Consider the following 19,046-nt stretch of genomic DNA (forward strand, 5'->3'; position numbering starts at 1 on the left):
TATATACAGTATATATCATCAATATACTGATGATTCTCTATACTTAATATTTCCTGCACACGGAAAATCTTCCTGTTTTGTAGTTTCCTGCTAAGAGATTTTGAATTGTACTGTATGTGCCTTTGGTGCCCGGCAATACATTTTTCAAGCTTTTCAAAGGTTAATATCTGTTACTGCATGTAAGAGATGGTCCTTGAAGCTACAGATCTGATATGTAATTCTTACTCTGTTTGTAGCACCTGTTACCCTTTCAGACTGTAGACACCGCACTGTATCAAATGTACACTGTTATTTTTTCTAATTGGGAATTTGCTGCTTCTTTCCATAGCCGCAAAAAAAAAAAACACCAATCAATGTCTTGTAATCGGATTCTAAGTCAATTATACTTTGTGGTCTGAGCACCACTCAGATTGCACACACAGACGGATGAAAACGAGTATTTTAATTTACATCAGTGTTTTACAACAGCAGCTCGTCTTCATGAATACAACAACATGTTGTCAATATTGGCTCAAAAAACAATTAAGCATCATGAAAACCTTCACAGTGTAATCTGTTCCACTGTGCTGGGTATGAAGGCCAGCTGCAGCGCTAAGGCTTTATTGCATCCTTTCAACAAAGTTATTACTTTACAGAAGCTTGAAATCAAAGTTGATTATATCCTATAATAATAATAATAATAATAATAATAATAATAATAATAGTAAAAAATAATAATAATAATAATGTCAGATTGAACGTGTCCTTAATAAATCATTTTTTTCGTTCTCTTTCATTTAAGGTGGCAAATCAGATTGTCCAGGCTTTGCTAACTCAAAAGGTTTGTATTTTTTTTTTTTTAATGTGTCTTTTATATTTTTCTACAGTTCAGTGAACCAGTAAACTGTTCACGCAAAATCACAGAGGTTGCTTCCTCAGATGGCAAACTAGGCAAAAGAACAAACAAACAACTTCCTCAGATGGCAAACTAGGCAAAAAAACAAACAAACAAACAAAAAAACATTATTAGGGTTGGAATTGAAACAGAAGGTTGTTGGGTAGCATGAATTCAAAACTGACTGCAGTGCACTCTATTAGTTTGATGAGGGGTCCTCCGATCTATTGATGTGAATATTATTTTTTATTTTTTTTTAACCTGACAGGATATTGTATTTTCATTCTCTGTTGCCTTGCTTTTACTGGTTAATAAACCAGAAAGCATTGTTCTAGATTTGTCATAGTCACACACATAATTTTCAGTAACAGAGGGCACTGCCTCCTCAACCTGTTGGATAGCTTCCACTATGACTGAGAAAGTGGAATGGATGTAGCGTGATGTTGCTTTTGTAATATACTGTTCTACTTGGATCCTGGTATTATGTTACAGTTCTTCATTTATAGATAATACAAGGTCTGGGTCATAAGTAGCTACAACATTTTGGCTTCCGTTCCTTCATTAAGTTTTTCTAGTGATTGATGAGTATAGTGTTGGATCCAGATTCTCCTTGGATATGGAGCTGTTTGCTGTTTTTGAATTCTCTGTAAAATATACAGTACATATACTGGAGACGGAAAGAACTGTGAACTTAATAAGTTTAGATTTGTATTATTATTTGTATTAATGTATGTATTTCTTTATTTATGCATATCAAAGAGAATACTGCTTTTGAGTATTTGGCGTATGGATAGTATTGGTGGTTTCTCTCCCTGACTACGTGCCATGTTGCACATGCTGTCATTGCTGGTTTCTATGTTGCAGGATCTCAGAGAAGAATGTGTCAAACTGCGTACCCGGGTGATTGATCTGGAGCAGCAGAATCGAACGCTCAGTGTTCTGTTCCAGCAGCGAGTCAGGCCAGCTTCTGATTTGCTACTTCAAGTACGTATTTAAAGACCAACTTTATACTTTATAAAGCTTATACTTCTGAGAGCTCCCATTTGTGCAGTTTCTAGTTAGTTCTGTAGCAGGCTGGTGCACTCCAATGTAGGAATTATTGAATGTTGAAAAGCACAATATGTTTTAGTGTTTTAACACAAACTTTCGTGTGAAGTATTACCACATAGTTCAAACTGACAACAGCCTTGTACTGCAAGAGACCAGGGTTGAATACAAAGAAAACACAACGATGAAAATGGCAGCAAGCTTTTCTTTAGTAAAATAAATACACAAATACAAAAACCTACAGCACATGATAATTGTTTTTTGGGGAATTCATTCTGCCACAGCCCACCTGATATCAACTTAACTGCTGCAGCACAATACGGTAGATCCCTCAGAATTTGTATGATTTTTTTTACACTAAATGAGCATCATATGGTTTGTCCAAGAGCATGAAGCCTGATAAGGGTTGAGGTCGAGTTTCCAGTGAGAGGTTTTTTAAATTTTTTTTTTTATAATAATAAACATTGACAGCCATGTCCATCACAGAGTTACTCTATTTACAGTATGGATTTTCTTTGGTCTGTTTCTTAAAATTGGTCGCTGCTTCTCAGAAATTCTTGTGATTTCTTTTCAAACCTGTGCCAGGCAATATGTGACTCATAAAAAAGATAGGATTGGGAAAGACATCAGTTCTGAGAATTGAAAGAAGAGTGATTGTTCACAGATTTAATACGAGTGGAACATTGATGAACGGGTACGGTGTCAGAAAAGGGTATGATCCTTTGGCGAGGATTCATTCTTTAAGCCTTTTGCAGCTGAATTTGATATGTGCCCTGCTCCTGTTTGTGTAACATGTGTACATTATGAAGTACCTGAACTACCAGAGTTTAAACATATCTAATTTTAGTATTAATAGTGTTGTTATTATTATTATTAGTAGCAGTATTAACATTAATATTATTAATTCTGTCATTGATTTAAGCAATTATATATTTATAAATCTGAATTAGGGAGACTCAAGAAATCTGAAAATTGAATCTTCCGTGAAGTTCCTGAAGTTAAGACTGAGTAAGCTGCTTCAGCACTGCAACCTTTCTACCCCTTAAAGACTGCTGTTGAAAAGATTATAGTTTTTTAGTTATGCTTTATACCAACCAGGCAATAATCCAGAGACAAGAGCTGCTTTGTCAATAAAGGTCACAGAATGAAGTCAAGGAAATAAGATAGCCATGTGTTTAGGGTAAACTGTTTTACTGTACATATTTCCAGTTTAAAAGGTACCACCAGGAATGGTTTTATTTTGCTATGTTGCGATAACCCTGGCTCTAAAGATAACATTAAATTAAAAGGACAGTGATAGTTATTACATCAGTTAACATTTGCTCTAACAGACTGAGACAGTAATAAAGCATCTCCCAGTGGGCCTGCAAAATTAAGAAAACAGACCAATTAATTTGGCTAATTCTGTAATTAAAACAGTGGTAATCGATGAAGGCAGATACCCTATTGTTTGCTCTGTTAAATATCAAGATGGATTGTCAAGACATTTCAACGAACAAAATCTAATTCAGTTTAGTAAACATGTGTGCTGTGTGAATTTGGTCTGGAGAATGTCTGAATAACAACTATAAGAACAGAATGTATTCTATGTAAGATAGTATGATGGATATTGCAAAGTAATTGTAGTTCAGTTTAAAGATTCAGAAACACTAAATTAAAATGGTGTCTTTAAATGCAATGTGGTGAAGTGCATTACACTAACTATCCAACAGATGGTGCATGTCTTGTGCAGCATGCTTAAGGGCTCACTGTACACCCATCCCTCGTTCTATCGCCCCTCGCTATACTGCGGATCCAGATATATCGCGCTCCTGGAGCTGGCTCCCCATTTTTACTGTCTAACTGTGTATGCCTTATCTGTAATATTCATAGACACTTAGAATTACTGTACGTTTTATTTAGTACTGCACATCACAAACAACAACATACAAAACAATTAAAAACAAAGCATTAATATTGTACTGTTATCATATACTCACTTATTGCACAATAACACAAAGTAAATTAAATATCTAGTTGCTGAAGCGGTTTTTATTTTAGCCAGAGGTGTTCACATGCAGCAGTAATGTACTAGCAAAAGGCAGTGACGTCAACTCCCTCGCTGCAGCTGGTTTGTGCATTTGAGAAAGGAGAGGAAGACTCATTAATTGGAAACTGAAGTTGATGAGAAGCAATTACCCTCCATTGTACGAATAAAAATGGTGTGCTGATTTTTATACAAAAAATGAGAAAAAGCAGGTTGTGTAGAGGATTTAAACTGGACCCTGGTGCCCCCGACAAAACAAGGCATGGTTGTACACTATTTGTTAGCCTATTTGTTTTTCTATTGGTCTGTCGCTATATCACGTCCCTCGATATATAGCGGATTTGTATTGGACTCCAACGCCTGCGATATATCGTGTAGGTGGTGTAGTTAGAGTGACCAGATGTCCCGGTTATCCATCAAAGGTCCCCGTGTCCCTGTGTCAACAACGTCAGTAAACAAAGACATCCTGACGAAGTGAGGATAAAAAAAAGAAAGAAAAGAAATGCCACAACGTAAATGTATTTTTAACAATCATGTATTATTATTATTATTTATTATTATTATTATTATTATTATTATTATTATTATTATTATTATTAATAATAATAAACTCAATATAAAAGTAACAATATGTATATAACACAGCATGGCAAGTTAAACTAATTAGCCAGAAGTTATATATCAGGGAGTGTACTGAAATTAACAAGCTGCTTATAAATAAATAAATAAATAAATATAACACTAGAGTAACCTATATTTAAATGGTTTATATAGTCTGATCAGTTATTAAACGATGTGCCCTGGTTTTGTGCTTTGAAAATCTGGTCAACCTAACTATAGTTGTGACAAAACTGCTGAAGCTCTATTAAAAATGTCACCATTATTTGTTGACTAATGAGTGAATAATGATGCGCAAAACAACAAAATTGAGTTTGAGGAACAGCAAACAAACAAAACAAATAAAAAAAAAATAATAATAATTTTTGTGTAAAACTGAATACAGTTCTGGGACTGCTGCTTTTAAATACTGGGTCTTTCACAATATACAAAAGCATTCATTGCAATGTATAGCTAGATAGTTAAATGTGTTCTGAATATATTAAGCATGCTCCAGTTTTGAACACATTATTAAAGTGAAGCTTTTTGCTGTATACTTATTCAAATTAGGTATCACTTTGTTTGAAAATGAAAAACCTGCAAACAAAGAGCAAGTTGAGAATTGTCTCATCAAGATGCTGAATTCCCATTTCTTGCCTCCAAATGAAAATATTCAAAGAACAGCTGTAATTAAATGTATAATAAGCCCACAGGGGGGTTTGTAAAAAACACACACACACAACTATTGATATTGTAATTAGCAATGAATGCATTTGAATTGCACAGTGCATAAGTGGCAATCTATCCATTGTATCTTTCCAGTTCAGCCAGTTATTTGGGGATTCTTGCAGCTCACCTTGTAAAGGAACAACCTGTGCTGGATGAATCACGAAGCAAAGGTTTGCAGGTCCCATGTTGCACTGACCACAGCATTGCAATGCTTAGGGTGCAAACGTGACACCTACTGACCAGGCGCCCTGTGTGCTGGAGTGCATGCCTGCAGGGCTGGCCCATGTGCTCCAGGGGCCAGGAGCTTGCCATGATCGGCTGTTGAGCTCCTGGCTATAAAAGGCTGGGTGGTTGGATTGCAGGACACCCACTGATCTTTAGTTTTCCTGATGTTGTAGGGAGTTTCGCCTTGTGGGAACATAAATGGGCATTTTAAATTAGGGTTAAACACAGAGGGAAACAATTGAACACAAGTAACTGCTGACAAGGCTGAATTTAAGAGCAAGACATTGTAACTAATGAACAACTAATAGAGAGAAAAAATTACATTTTTTCACATTTTGTAGTTTATTCGTGAAAATAAGTGCACTATCAAGTTTGATATTTTTCCTGTCATTTGTAAGCTGTTTTCAAAAAAAGTTAATTAATATGAAACATTATAGTTTAAATGTAGCTGAGTAAAGTACAGTCCACCCTCCCCTCAAATACAGAAATAGTCTGCTTTCAAACATAATGTTAACATACGTTTTTTTATACGTTACATATATATATATATATATATATATATATATATATATATATATATATATATATATATATATATATATATATATACAGCATTCCAAGTAGTTATTGCTAATCTGTTCAATTCCAGTGCTTCATAAAATTAGCCCTCTAAATCAATGTTGCTCCGAGTGCTACCAATCGGCACAGGTGCTGGTGTCAGAGAGATTTAAGTCTGAAATGAGTCCATCTCTAGTATAAGTTAATGTCCTGAGCCGATTGTATCATATGTTTGTAATGTGCTTATTGCTCTCCCAGATGGTCTCCTCAGTGCAGTAATGGTTTACTTGCCATATTCTGTTCCATATCAAGGCCTTGTGACCCTATTGACTAAATCATTGATGACTCTGCTGAGGATGTGAAATACTGTACCCCAGGATAAGATCTGCCCACCAAATATCTGTGAAACAAGAAGGTCCATTAATGAATTAACTGTTCCATTGCCATGTCGGCTTTCTAGGCTAAAAAACCAATGTGGAACCTTCTAGGCATTATTAATATTCAAATAAAGCCACTGAAATGTGAGCAAAACCCACACTAAGTAAATAGAAACTTATGATTTCTTATTACATTCCTTCAAAAAAAAAAAAAAAAAAAAAAAACCATTACATAGAATCCCCGAATAAAATCTAAATCAACAGTGGTTTTAAGGAACATGAGCACCAAATCTGTTGACTGGTAATTTACTTCCCAGTAAATATGAATTAAACAGGATCGTTTTTCACATTAGTTTGTTTCCTGACACTATATAAACCTTGAAAGCCCATACAGTATGGCCTACTCATGCTAAACAAGAGCTGGTTCTCCTATGAGACGATGCCTTACTTTAGTTATTCAGCTCACTGTTGGACCAGGGGTTACACCTGTGACTTTTGCATTATGTCTGTGATAGTTTAAATGTGATTTAATTATCAGAGGACAAACTGAAATATAATTGACAGAAATGCCTTGTCATGCTATTTGCATAAGACTTCTTCCTAGACTTGCTGATCATTGTGCTTTATTGTAATATAGTCACACTCTAAATGCTCATCTACTAAAGCTATTGGTAAATGCATCACTTTGTACTGTCAGCTCTGATTTATTTTGAAAATGTCTTATTGGTCAGTATTCTAACAGAGAATTGTATTCTAGTTAACGACATGGGTTATATTTAATGAATTCTGTAGTTATTTAACAGGTACTAAGCACATGATAATGTAAATAGAAAACATATATTATCCATTATCAGCATGTTTTGCATAACTATTAAGAATCTGTTTGCCTTGTTTTTGTGATTTAAATGTATTTTTCTGTGTTTGTATTGTTATTCCTCCATGCTCAGATACAGTTTTTTTTGTTATTTCATTTTATTTATGAATCTACAGTGTTTAATTGAAAAAAAAAAAACATTTAGAAGGAGGAGCAACACTATTCATTTTTTTAATATGCTTGAATTAAATTCAAATACAATATTCTCATATCAATATAACACTTTACAGGCAGTAATGGATGGTGAAATCAAATATCTGTGACCCTATTAAACAAGTAAGTCATAAAACAGGTGACAGAATATATTGACTGAATGTATATTTCTCTGAACTCTGTGAATTGGCCTTACTGTGGTATAATGAAGGACCTTGACTGAAGTCAAAGGCCTTAATGCAAGCCTACTTCACTGTTCCTTACCATAATTTAGGCAGGTAGCCCAAGGCACAGCTAAAGCCAGTCTTGCACCATTAGGCTTTATGCTTGAAGTCATGACTGCTCATCTGACTGGACAAAAAAAAAAAAAATGCAATCTGGTAGGACATTTTATTTTTTTTATGCTCATATTCTCCAAACACATAAACACACAAGTTCGGCCACACATTTAGAATCAAATCTTTTGAAATGTCTAAATAGTTTGTGTGAACTCTATGGAGGTCAAGAAGTTGCCCTGCGTTAACTTTGAAAAAAACATATATGCATTATAAAATAGATGGTACAACTGTGGCACAACTATGCACACAGTGACTGAGGGGGTTAACTGTGTGCGTAGTTGTACCACAGTTAATTTAGCTACATGGCTAAATGAAAAAAAGTGGATTTAGCAGCATGAATTTGAAATGCACTTTAGAGGATGGAATTGCTTGCGAGAATGACCCCCATAGGCTCTGAACTTCCTAAAATAGTAAAACTGTCTTTCTTCACTGCAAAATATTGATTCAGATGCGTCTCAGTTTCAGTCCTACTGTCTCCACTTACCCCCCCAAGGTAGAAAGGTTAGAGTTGAATAATGGCATTCATTTTTCTGAAATCTGCACAGCTTTTATTAGCATCTTCTAAGATCAAAATGGCACCCATATGCCAGGTCTCGACCAGAGGGCTGGTGTTTCATTAAGAAATACGGCTGCAGCAGAGTGTAAAAGCAATGACTGCAAAGTGGGGTCTGCAAGTACATTGGAAGAAATTTGTTTTTAATGGCAAAAAGATGATGCTTTTTTTTTTTTTTTTGGAGGGAACTTTTTAGTGTTTTGCAGATTTAATGACTCACTAATACCACCTTGTGTATATATAAAATAAACAATAGTATTTTAATAATCAATTTTTATAAATAACAGTGGTATTTTAATTTTGTATTAACATATGTTCTTTACAGGCTGCTAAATATTTGTAAATTATATAAGAAGTAGCAGGTATGGGCTTTATACATTAAAAAAACAACATTTGTATAAGAATGTAATACAAACTAAACTAAATAACACCGTTTTTAATCCTAAACAGATTCATCTATAGATTACAGATTTTTAATTTCTTTTTTTTTTTTTTTATTATCAGACTGCATCCCGTGCCAGTTTTTAAGATTAACCACCAATAATTTGATTATGCATTTGTTATAATTTAGTTTGGATATATGTTGCAATTATGCAGTAACATTACTCCTTTTAGTCCTTCATACTTAAAACAAATAACAGTTTGCATTTAGCAGAAACATCTTCTGCCTTTACAACAGAAAACTATTAAAAAATAAAATAAATAAAAAAGGTGGATCAATAAATATATATTAACATTTTATATTCCATGAATAGCAGCTATATTTACACTGTGGCCCATGTGGGGGAAAAAAGGTTGCATTGTACTTCTGTGACATCAAAAAGTCATATTGCAGAGGCTCTGGTTAGACTGTAAGCCTGGGGATTGCTGCCTAATAAAGAGCTACATTTCCTTGAGCTGCATGCCTTAGCTTTTCTTTATAGACCCTATAAGTGGTGTCTTTTTAAAGATTGCTGTAATACTACTCTGAATTAACACTTGCTTTTGTCATTTATGCATTATGAAGGGAGTATGAACCTGCAAAGGTATGTTCTATTCAGAGTAGTACTGACAGATATCTTGAACAACAACATATTTGATCATGTTTTTAAAATCCATGCCATTTAAAAAATACCATATGGGCCGCAGTGCATCTCGAGAATATATTTAATCTCAGGACTCTCAAACACACACACACACACTCACACACTCACACAAAGATAGATAGATAAACAGATAAACAGACAGACAGATAGATATGTTAAATAAAGTGATTTTAATGTACTGTATGCCTATTTTTAGGATAATTAGCAAATTTGTTTCAACACCATTTCAGACTATTTGAAATTTGCTTTCATTATCTCATTAAAAAACAACAACTTGCCAACATACCTTTTTAAATTAGGAGACTGAAAGATCGAAAAAACAAAACAAAACAACAACAACAACAAAAAACTATAACGTTCCTTATATCCCTGATGTTTATATATAAAAAAATGTCCTTAGGCAGGGTACTGTTGCACCACCTAAATGTGTTAATTCGTTAGGTCAACATCTTATTCCTAATTCAAATAAAGTATGGTAGTTACAGTATTGCTCGAGGCAAAAGTCTGATTGTTTTAGCTTAGATGTGCTGCTTCGCGTGATGCCACAGACAGGTGACAACAACTAACAATAAGGCAGCTTTTGATAGCACCATTTTGTGATAAAATTATCGTGGCAGCAGCAAGAAAGAATCTAATAAGAGAATTGATCTGCAGATTGAGGCTTACCTAATTGTTTTAGATTATTTCTGACTCTTATTTCTGACTCCTGTTCTGTGGAGACATTAAACTTTTTAGAGGCGCACTATATATGTATTTAAAACAAGGGACATTTATTAAAATAGTGGTGCCTAGGGATGAAAAGAATGATTGAATAGTACTATGTAAAAGGTGAGTAGTAAGTGATGTATTTTTAGGTTGAATCAGTCCTTGGTATGTAGTATCTTTTGTAGTTTTCCATTGAGTCATGCTACATTCTTTTTCTTTTTTACATTATGATGTTTCCAAAAGGAGGGACTTTTTTATATGCTTAAAGAGGTTTTTGAATCCTGGGCATTTGAGCATGACTATTATCCCAAGGCACACTTGAGTCCATGCAAGGATGAGCAACTAAGGTTTCCCGGGGGAGTTTCTCTGAAGCTTTGGGGTCAATTTCTCTGCTGTTCTCCGACAAGTGCCCTGGGATCTTACATTTTCACAAATCAAACGGGGCAAAGTGAAGTGGGTAGGTATAGTGGGGTAGTATTTTAGGGTTGTCAGAAACATTTATGGTTGATGGTAGACACAATGCACCTTTTCAAAACTTTTGGAAATCATTCCCTCATTAGCAACACTTTAAGCTGGACTGAGGGAATTTAATTCCGGATTGATGGATGTTCAGAGCCTTGCAATGAAAACTTTTTTTTTTTTTTTTTTTTACTGATCCCAGTGGACAGGAGCCAGACTAGCAAAACTCAAATCATACTTGGCAACTAGTCCCTAATTATATGGTCTGAGCTCAGAGTTAAGCTGCTCCAGCAGAAAGGAAAGCTCTCAGTAACGAAGCTGTTTTAGGTAGGAGGTGGAGGTGCATTCAAACCTGATTCTGGGTTCATCAGCAATTTCACAGTTCCTATCGTGCAAATATAATCCTATGAATTAGAAAGCGACAGAGTTAGGCAATAACACTCTTTCTGTTCACATCCATGCTTGTGAACAAATAAAGGGTTAGATCAATTTTTATACGACACACACTTGACACTGCCTTGTGACTTGGCTTTGACTTGCCTGAATACTTTTTATGGAAAGCCTGTGTCTTGCATGTGGGAACACACATTCATCAACCCTGTAGTTTCAGTGTTGCTAAAAACACAAACCCATAGGGTCTCTAGTTTTATAGAGACATCATGCAATATAATTGCAAGTTAGTTTTAAGGGATATTATTAAGGGAGCTCACTTTAATAAGGATGGGTTTTTGAAAGCTGAACAGAGGCTCTATTTGAGTGGTTATATTTATCATGTAATATGTAGCAGTATTATAATTCAGACAACAGCTTCTGTCCTAAAGAGCCCAGAGTATAATTTATCAGGACATATTTTATTAAGTCTTCTATTTTCATAAGAATTGATTTATACAATGGCAGGGTGTCCTTGTCAGTTCTTGGCATACAAGTGGATTTTAATTGGAAAGAATGTAGAGGAGGGTATGCTCACACGAGACAGAAGTTGAAAGCTAGCTAATTTTTAAAGCTACCAGTTGACTTGTTATTTTTTTGACATGTGGACTTACAAATGTAAGCAGTTTTATAACGTTGATGACAGGTTTGTAGGTTTGCACAATGGTAGTCGGAAACTTCCCAAACAGTACAATTCAATGACCTCATGTTTATCATTTTCAATGGAGGCATGCTGTTTGCATTATTAGGAAAAGGTAACATAATAGAAGCTTGTTACTGTTGATGAACATAGGAGTGGATTAATTTATGGGAAGAAGAATGTAAAGATAATGTAAATGTAATTTTAGACCCTGCCAATTCAAAGTTATGCAACATAAAGCACATGCATATCATCAGCTGAGTGTTGTTATATTATATTTTTAACGTCTACTTTCACCTGTTCTGACCTCGCCTGCAGTCTGAGCTGTAAACAAGCAAGAAAACAAAAAAAACAACAACAACAACAGCAACAACAAGATTGATTGTGTTCAGGCGAAGAAGCTAAGATTAAAGACTACCGCAATGCATAGCTTTTTGTTCCAATGGCAATTCTAAGCACCAATAAGTCCTGGAGGATTGCACAGAAGTTAATAAAACCAGCTTTATGAAAACGGCAAGCGTCTCAGTAGAATCTTGATTGATTATATTGTTATTTTTATGCATCAAATCCTCAGTCTAATACCTTAATGTTGTATGTCCTCTGAGATTTATGAAATTTGAGTTGGGTGCCTTCCTTCCTTCATTCTTCCAATTGTCAGACGCTATCATCTGCAATGAAGTGTAACAAGTTTTCAAAATCTGAAGGAAACATGATGCGATTGCCTTAAAGCCAGCGGTGGATTTGTCTTGTTAAGCAGATTCTTCTGTGCACAGTACTTTATAATTCCCTGCACTTGCATACTCCACACAACAGGAAACATTGACAAATATCTAATCTTATGAGGGTGTTTTGGAAACTGACCGATCAAATTGTGTGGTCCCTTGCCCAGAGATCTTAGCTGTCAGACGTGTTTGGCTGTTGCTGGGTAGAGCCTGACAGTTTGTTGCTTTTATGTAGCGTTTTCACTAAAATTATTCACATTGTTGGTGATCAAAAAGAAAAGAAAGTGATGGAGCATGCAGGGGAATACAACAGCATACTGAGCTCTTTATGCATTGCCTGCAAGGGTTGCCATTGAGACCTACCACATGTTGCCGTGCTTTTGCCTCTGTTATAAAAGCAAAAAAGACTGTAGTCATAAAAAACAGAACATTTTTCTTCTTTCTTTGCTTTAGTTATTTCAAGAGTTTCTGAAACTATGAGATACACTATCATGTATTTTATATGATAGTTTTTTTTGTATTGAATGAACTGAACTTCCACATCTGTGTTAGATCCATCGTGGCAGTAATGTGCTTACCCATTGGCATCGCTACTTCAAAAGTTTGATTTTTATTGAACTCAAGCAAGACTTAAGTTCCTAATGAATTTCTAAACCTACGTTCTCTTGTACTGAGTTGAGCTTGAAAAAAGGAATACAAATGTACATACATATCCCAATTATATATCATTGATATATTGCGAGACACTTGAATAAAATTAAATCAAGTTATTTACTCTGGGCAAAATTAGTAGCATCACTGTGTAAAACAAACCAGTATTATAAGAAAACTTTTAAACTTGGAACTTAACTGTGCACCACCTGTCCAGGTTTTAACTCTTTGTAAAGCTTAGATGACTTCAGAGTTTTTCTAATTAATCTTAAGGAATTTGATTTGTAAAATTCAAGTTTTTCTTCTTTTTTTTTTTTTTTTTTTAGTACAATACTGCTTTTTTGTAATACACTAACGTAGCCTTCAAGTAGAAAGGTAATCAGTTAGATCTTTACCTTATGAAATTCTGGAGGTTTTTCTTTTTTCCTTATGTGGCCCAGCTTCTGTATACAAGTTTAAATTCCATGGTAACCAGCCTGTTGCTATCATAGCCAACCTGGTCTCCTGAGTACAGCCTATCAGTATCTGAAGGTGACTTCTTGTCTTTTTTAAGAACCAGAATGTGACCAATATGCTAAAAAAAAATTGGTGACACTGTCTAAAGAATTGCAACTTTCTGGCAGCGAGAACAACTTTGACTCTCCTTGTTCTCTTGCATTTTAGAGAAATTCTGTAGCACAGAAAATATGACAGCAATGATATGATTTCCAAAAATAAACACAAAAGAGAAAGATCCCAGAACAGAAGCTATAGTTGCCCTTGGCACAGTATACTGTCATAAATCATGTGTTTTTAAAAAATATTTGCAGTTAAGTAGATCTGAAGAAATGCAAGTAGAAATCCATTGGTAATTAGTCTGCAGATTAATATGTGGAAATATATTTGATTTAGCATTCCTCCCGAGTGCAATAGAAAAAAAGAACAGAGTATATAATCAAGTAGTGTGTGAATATGAACGCGTACAAATCCTTGGAGTCCCCAGCTCCCCAATGTAATTATTTTCAATTCACATTAATTATTCCTAACAGATGACATTAATGACTTTGAGTTAAACCTGTGTAAAAAAGCCATGTACCAGATCAATGGTATTTAGAAAAGGGTCACTTTTAAACTCCCCCACCTGGTCTGAAGCAATCTCATCTAAAGCAGCTGCTGCACATCACAAGGTTATCAATTTAGAGTAACTTAAGGAAGCTAATAGCACAGCTGTCTTCTCCATTATTTCGCTGTAATGTAATTTCAAAAATACAAAAATCTATGACTTTTTGAAGCAAAGAAGCTGTTTTTCAGTTCATAAAGTATCTTTAGATGAGCTACTCTTTCTGCATGATTCCTTAAGGATACTTCAGGGATTTGTGATACTGCAGCAGAAAAACATAGTTTATCTAAATGTAAACTGTTATTCTTCGCACAGTTCTCCTATTCCCTTGTTACATTTCTTGTCCTGTCTTTTGCAGAAACTTCACTCGCGCATCATGGACCTGTCGGCCGGAGACCTGCTGTCTGAATCTGATAGGAGTAAAAGCTTTCTGCAGTTACGAACCACAGAAACTGACAGTCATGTAAGCAGCTATTTTATTAAGACCCCATTCCTGTTTATTATAAAGCTTTCCATCCTGCAGAACTTGCCTGGCTATCACAGATGAAAAATAATGCTCTTGCTCTAAAAACATTATCTGAGAGATTAAATATGCTATCCTCTCTGAAATTCAATATCATGTCCCTGGTTGATAGAGCGAGCACAAAGTGTAATTTTTCTCAAAGAGGAATAAATCTCAGTCATTTCCCTGGGACACTGTTTTGGGTATTGATTTCAGCTCATCGCCTCTGAGAAATGTCCAAGAAGCCCTTTGTAAACGACAGTGTAACATATTACTCGTCCATCTTTTATGATATATTAAGTATGAACTTTTAAAAATGCATGTGCTCAGCGGGTATCATTATGCAGGTCTGGCAAAAAAAAACAAAGGCCAACGTACTTTAACATGGTTATAATGTCCTGCTGACAAGACTTTTTGAAAGTAAATCAGAACTTTTTTTTATTTTTTATTATAAGGTTTGAAAGTGCATTTTTGCCATTGAAAAGTTTTGAAAAGCTTATTTAAGTTTGATTAATTTATGTAGAGGTTTGTGAAAACACATGCAAATTATGTAGAGGTTTAAGAAAACACATACAAACTGACACTAAGAACATGTAAAAGCATCGGTTAGGTGGACCTGAGATTCAATAATAACGAATACGGTAACCTTTCTGCTCTGCTCGGATTTAACTGTTGTAATCTGTAATATAGTTCAGCCTGAAGCTTGGGAAATCCATGGGGCATAAGATCTCATTTAGCCATTGGTTTGAAAAATTAAGATTAGATATTTGGTGCAATTATTTGTTTAGCTTTTGGGCAAACATCTGCTAAATTAATGATTCTGTATGTAATAGCATTACAGCGTGACTGCAGTCACTACTGCCCTTAAGTGATAGAAAAGGCAATGTTGTAAACAGCCACTTCTTAATCCAGCCACCTGCTCAATTACAAAAATACCAAACCGATAACCACTGTGACCGATAACCACTGTGATAGCCAGGTTATGGATTGATGAGTGTTATTAACACAGAGAGTGACATATTTCAAAGGTGTACTGCCATACGTTTTCAGTTTCGCCGACACGCTGCAATACAAAAATGTTACAAAAAAAAAAAAAATATGCTATCTGTTATCCATTACTCTCTTGCTTGGAGCCAAGCTTTTAGTCACGGTCAACCAAAATCCCTTTTGGAGAACGATAATAACTGCTAGAGCACTGCGGGCAAGAGAAATGGATGGTAGTACATCGGAGAGTTTCTTACATAAAGATTTGAAGTAGATAGGAAACCAAAATTAGACTTCAGTGGAGGAGTTTCATTCTCAGTGGATCTTTCGAGCTTCTAAATTAATTTAATTTGTCCAGCCTATAGTGCCTCATCTGTTATATATTTGTAACCATAATGCAGTTGTCAAAAAGTACTTGCGCTGCTATTGCCAAGACCTTGCCGAGCTCTGGAGTGTGTGATTGCTGTTTTGGTATTGCATTTAAAATGAAGACAAATGTACCATAAACCCAATACATAGCCAGATAAAATTTTACAAGTTAAAAGCAAGCAACCCACAAACTCAGTGGTGTAATATGTAGTGACAGCTTACATAAGGATTTTAAAGTGGAGGATGTTTTCCAATCCAACCAGTTTTAGAATCATAAAACCAAATTATGTGTTAAAGCCCAAGTTATTAGAAAGCATAGCCCACAGCAGACTGGGGGTTGATATGGTGCAAATGCACAAACACATTAACTCTGCTAATGATTGATGCACCAAAAAATCCAGTAGACGGCTTCATTTAAAAGGGATGTGTATAGATCTTTAATTACAAATCGGGTTTCTTGTTTTTATATTTTTTTTAAAGCTTTCAAAACTGCTTTCAGTCCCTCCTGGTTTGATGAGAGTACAATCATTTACTGTAAATACTGACTGTGTTAGGAATATGCGGTATTAATCTCTGCTGGGAATGAGTCAGATTATAAAAAGATTCTTTTTTTCTCCAGTCTCAAATTTGTACACTCTGAGGATGTATTAAAAGAGGCCTCTCTAATAAATAGATGCTGTATGTTTGTTTCCTAGTGTATAATGTCTCTCCTAATAGCGACAAAGTAATTAATCTGATACTCCCACATTTTATTTTCAAGACAATGCAGTGACAAAGTACTAGATTTATTGGCAAATAGATAAGTTAGGCACAATATTAATCATGTACTGTTCTCCATCAACATAATTGAATAAATAGAATATTACTCAACCAGTTTAGGCTTTGTAAAAGGTAATCAGGTTTAGAAAGATATGGATTATGGCTATGCACTTTTATAACTATGATTTGCATGTTTCCTAGATTTCAGGTTCTTCTGCATCCCTCATAATAAATCTTAATGTGGTTTAATAGCAGCTCTCTTCCAGATAAGACTAAACAGATCACCCTGTCCCCAGTATGGATCACTTCCTACCACCGGACCAACTGCAGGCACTTGGATAATTTGGTCTCATTTTAGCTGTTTATAAGCCGAGTCTGCTGCTTGCACTATAGCAAATGAGAACTACAGAACTGGCACCCAGAAGCCAGTGTATTTCTTGTGAGAGCTGAGCCAATAATCTTCCTGACAGTGCTAAGATGTGAACCCACAACCTCTTGGTGGCGAGGATTAATGCCCTAGCATGCTAACATTTTTTAGTTGAAGCACCATCCTTAGATAATGCCCACCTTCTTCAAATAAACATTATTCAGGTCAATAATATCTTCCCTCGGATATATGGTTATTCATGCATTCTGCACCAATATGCTTTGCAGTTGCAAGATAGAGTGTGTGTATATAAGGTGCAGGTTTTAGTGGTCAACATATAATGTTTTTTTTCCATACCTCATATATAAAAAAGCTTTTAATGTATTGAAAACCCCTGTAATCTACAGTGTTTGCAATAAATAAATAAAGCTCTAGTATTATTGAAATGGGCCTAGACAAAGATGATCTGCTTGTGTTATGTCAGAGTTTGTCTGGTTTCCTATCTACTTTACTGTGGTATATGTATGTATATGATATGTATTCTATTTTTATGCACATGACAATTACATCTCTTTGTGTGTTTGCAGGAGTCCCAACAGAATGTAAAATCTGAAATACCCGTCTTCAAATGCCAGAGTCAATTAAGTTTGACAGTACCAACACAACTGTACCCCCGCAGCAGCTGCAGCAGCAGTGAGCGCTCCCTGTCGAGTGCCTGCAGCGAATATTCCAGTGGCTCCTACACTTGGAATGATGGAAAATTATGTAGCAAAAGGGTAAAGCAACTCATTTTTTTCTCTCTTTTTTTTTTTTTTTTTTTTAGAACAATGCAGTCGAACATTTCAAATGATTTAAAGTATTTCTGGATTAAAAAACATGTGTTTGTGTGGACACGATTTACCACTGGCACTAGTGATAATGACATTATACCACTATTCAAGTTCTTTGAAGCCAGAAGGCCAGCATTTTTTTTTTATTTTTCATCTCTCTCCCTCCCTTTAAACCTTAATTAATAGTTGTTAAGTCACTCAATTGTATATTCTTTAAATTAGTGGGAGAAAACAAACGCACCAGAAATGAATGCAATGGAAGTTAATAAGCTGAATTCAGCAATGATTACACTGAAGCCAGAATGAAATGCAGGTTCAGATAGAATCAAGTGAGAACAATGCACATCGCTTGTCAACTTAATCAAGATATATGCGGATAAATAGAAGCAACATCTTTTAGTAATTAGAGTTTGATTAAGAAAGTGAATCTGCTCAAAATATGTTTAAAGGGACATCACGTGATCAAAAAAACTGAAAACGCAGAACACTAGTTATAGGTTATGTTACACTCCTTATTTTATGGTCTGAAAGAACAAAATAAATGCAGCACATAAAGTATATCTCTATAGGTCTATAGGTGATGTTTCAAATTATGCAGCTTGGAACTACCATTGAAAGATAACACCGTTACCATATCCGTGACCCATGAAATACAGTACAAGGACTATATTCTTTGAATGAAATCTCTGCACAGATATGCATGAACAGAGAGGTAGCACATTGATTTCTTTTCTGTGAGTCTGTGTGGGAGGGTGTGCGTGCGTGAATGACGTTTGAGAAGTTGGTGCTGAAGAATAATTTTCACTGTAAGGTTTATATTATTCGGTTTATCATCAGATACTTTGTATTGTTTGAATTCGCTTTCCTTAGACAGGATCTTGAAATTAATTCAGCAACCCAGCTGTGCTCTGACCACAGATACTTCTGAACATATTTAATAACATGGTGTGTTAAAAGATATTAACTAAATTATACACTGCATACAGAAAATTAATATCCCTTTAAAGTACCACAAATACCATCCACAATCCTCATAGAATTGGGTTTTTTGGGGTTTTTTTAACAGAAAACAGCCATTAGTGTTTTACCAGGCT

At 35.1% G+C, this 19,046-nt stretch overlaps 1 protein-coding gene across 2 annotated transcripts in view; it reads left to right on the forward strand.

The window, feature by feature from the left end:
- LOC121323048 (nck-associated protein 5-like) overlaps positions 1-19,046 on the forward strand; it is a 129,309-nt gene that overhangs the window by 77,206 nt on the left and 33,057 nt on the right. For both annotated transcript variants that reach the window (XM_041263770.1, XM_041263771.1), the window contains exons 7-10: positions 782-820; positions 1,739-1,858; positions 14,500-14,604; positions 17,710-17,898. In XM_041263770.1, coding sequence (XP_041119704.1) covers positions 782-820; positions 1,739-1,858; positions 14,500-14,604; positions 17,710-17,898 — 453 coding nt within the window. The remainder of the gene's footprint in view (positions 1-781; positions 821-1,738; positions 1,859-14,499; positions 14,605-17,709; positions 17,899-19,046) is intronic.

This window comes from Polyodon spathula, chromosome 11, assembly GCF_017654505.1.
Source record: "Polyodon spathula isolate WHYD16114869_AA chromosome 11, ASM1765450v1, whole genome shotgun sequence".
Taxonomy (NCBI): domain Eukaryota; kingdom Metazoa; phylum Chordata; class Actinopteri; order Acipenseriformes; family Polyodontidae; genus Polyodon; species Polyodon spathula.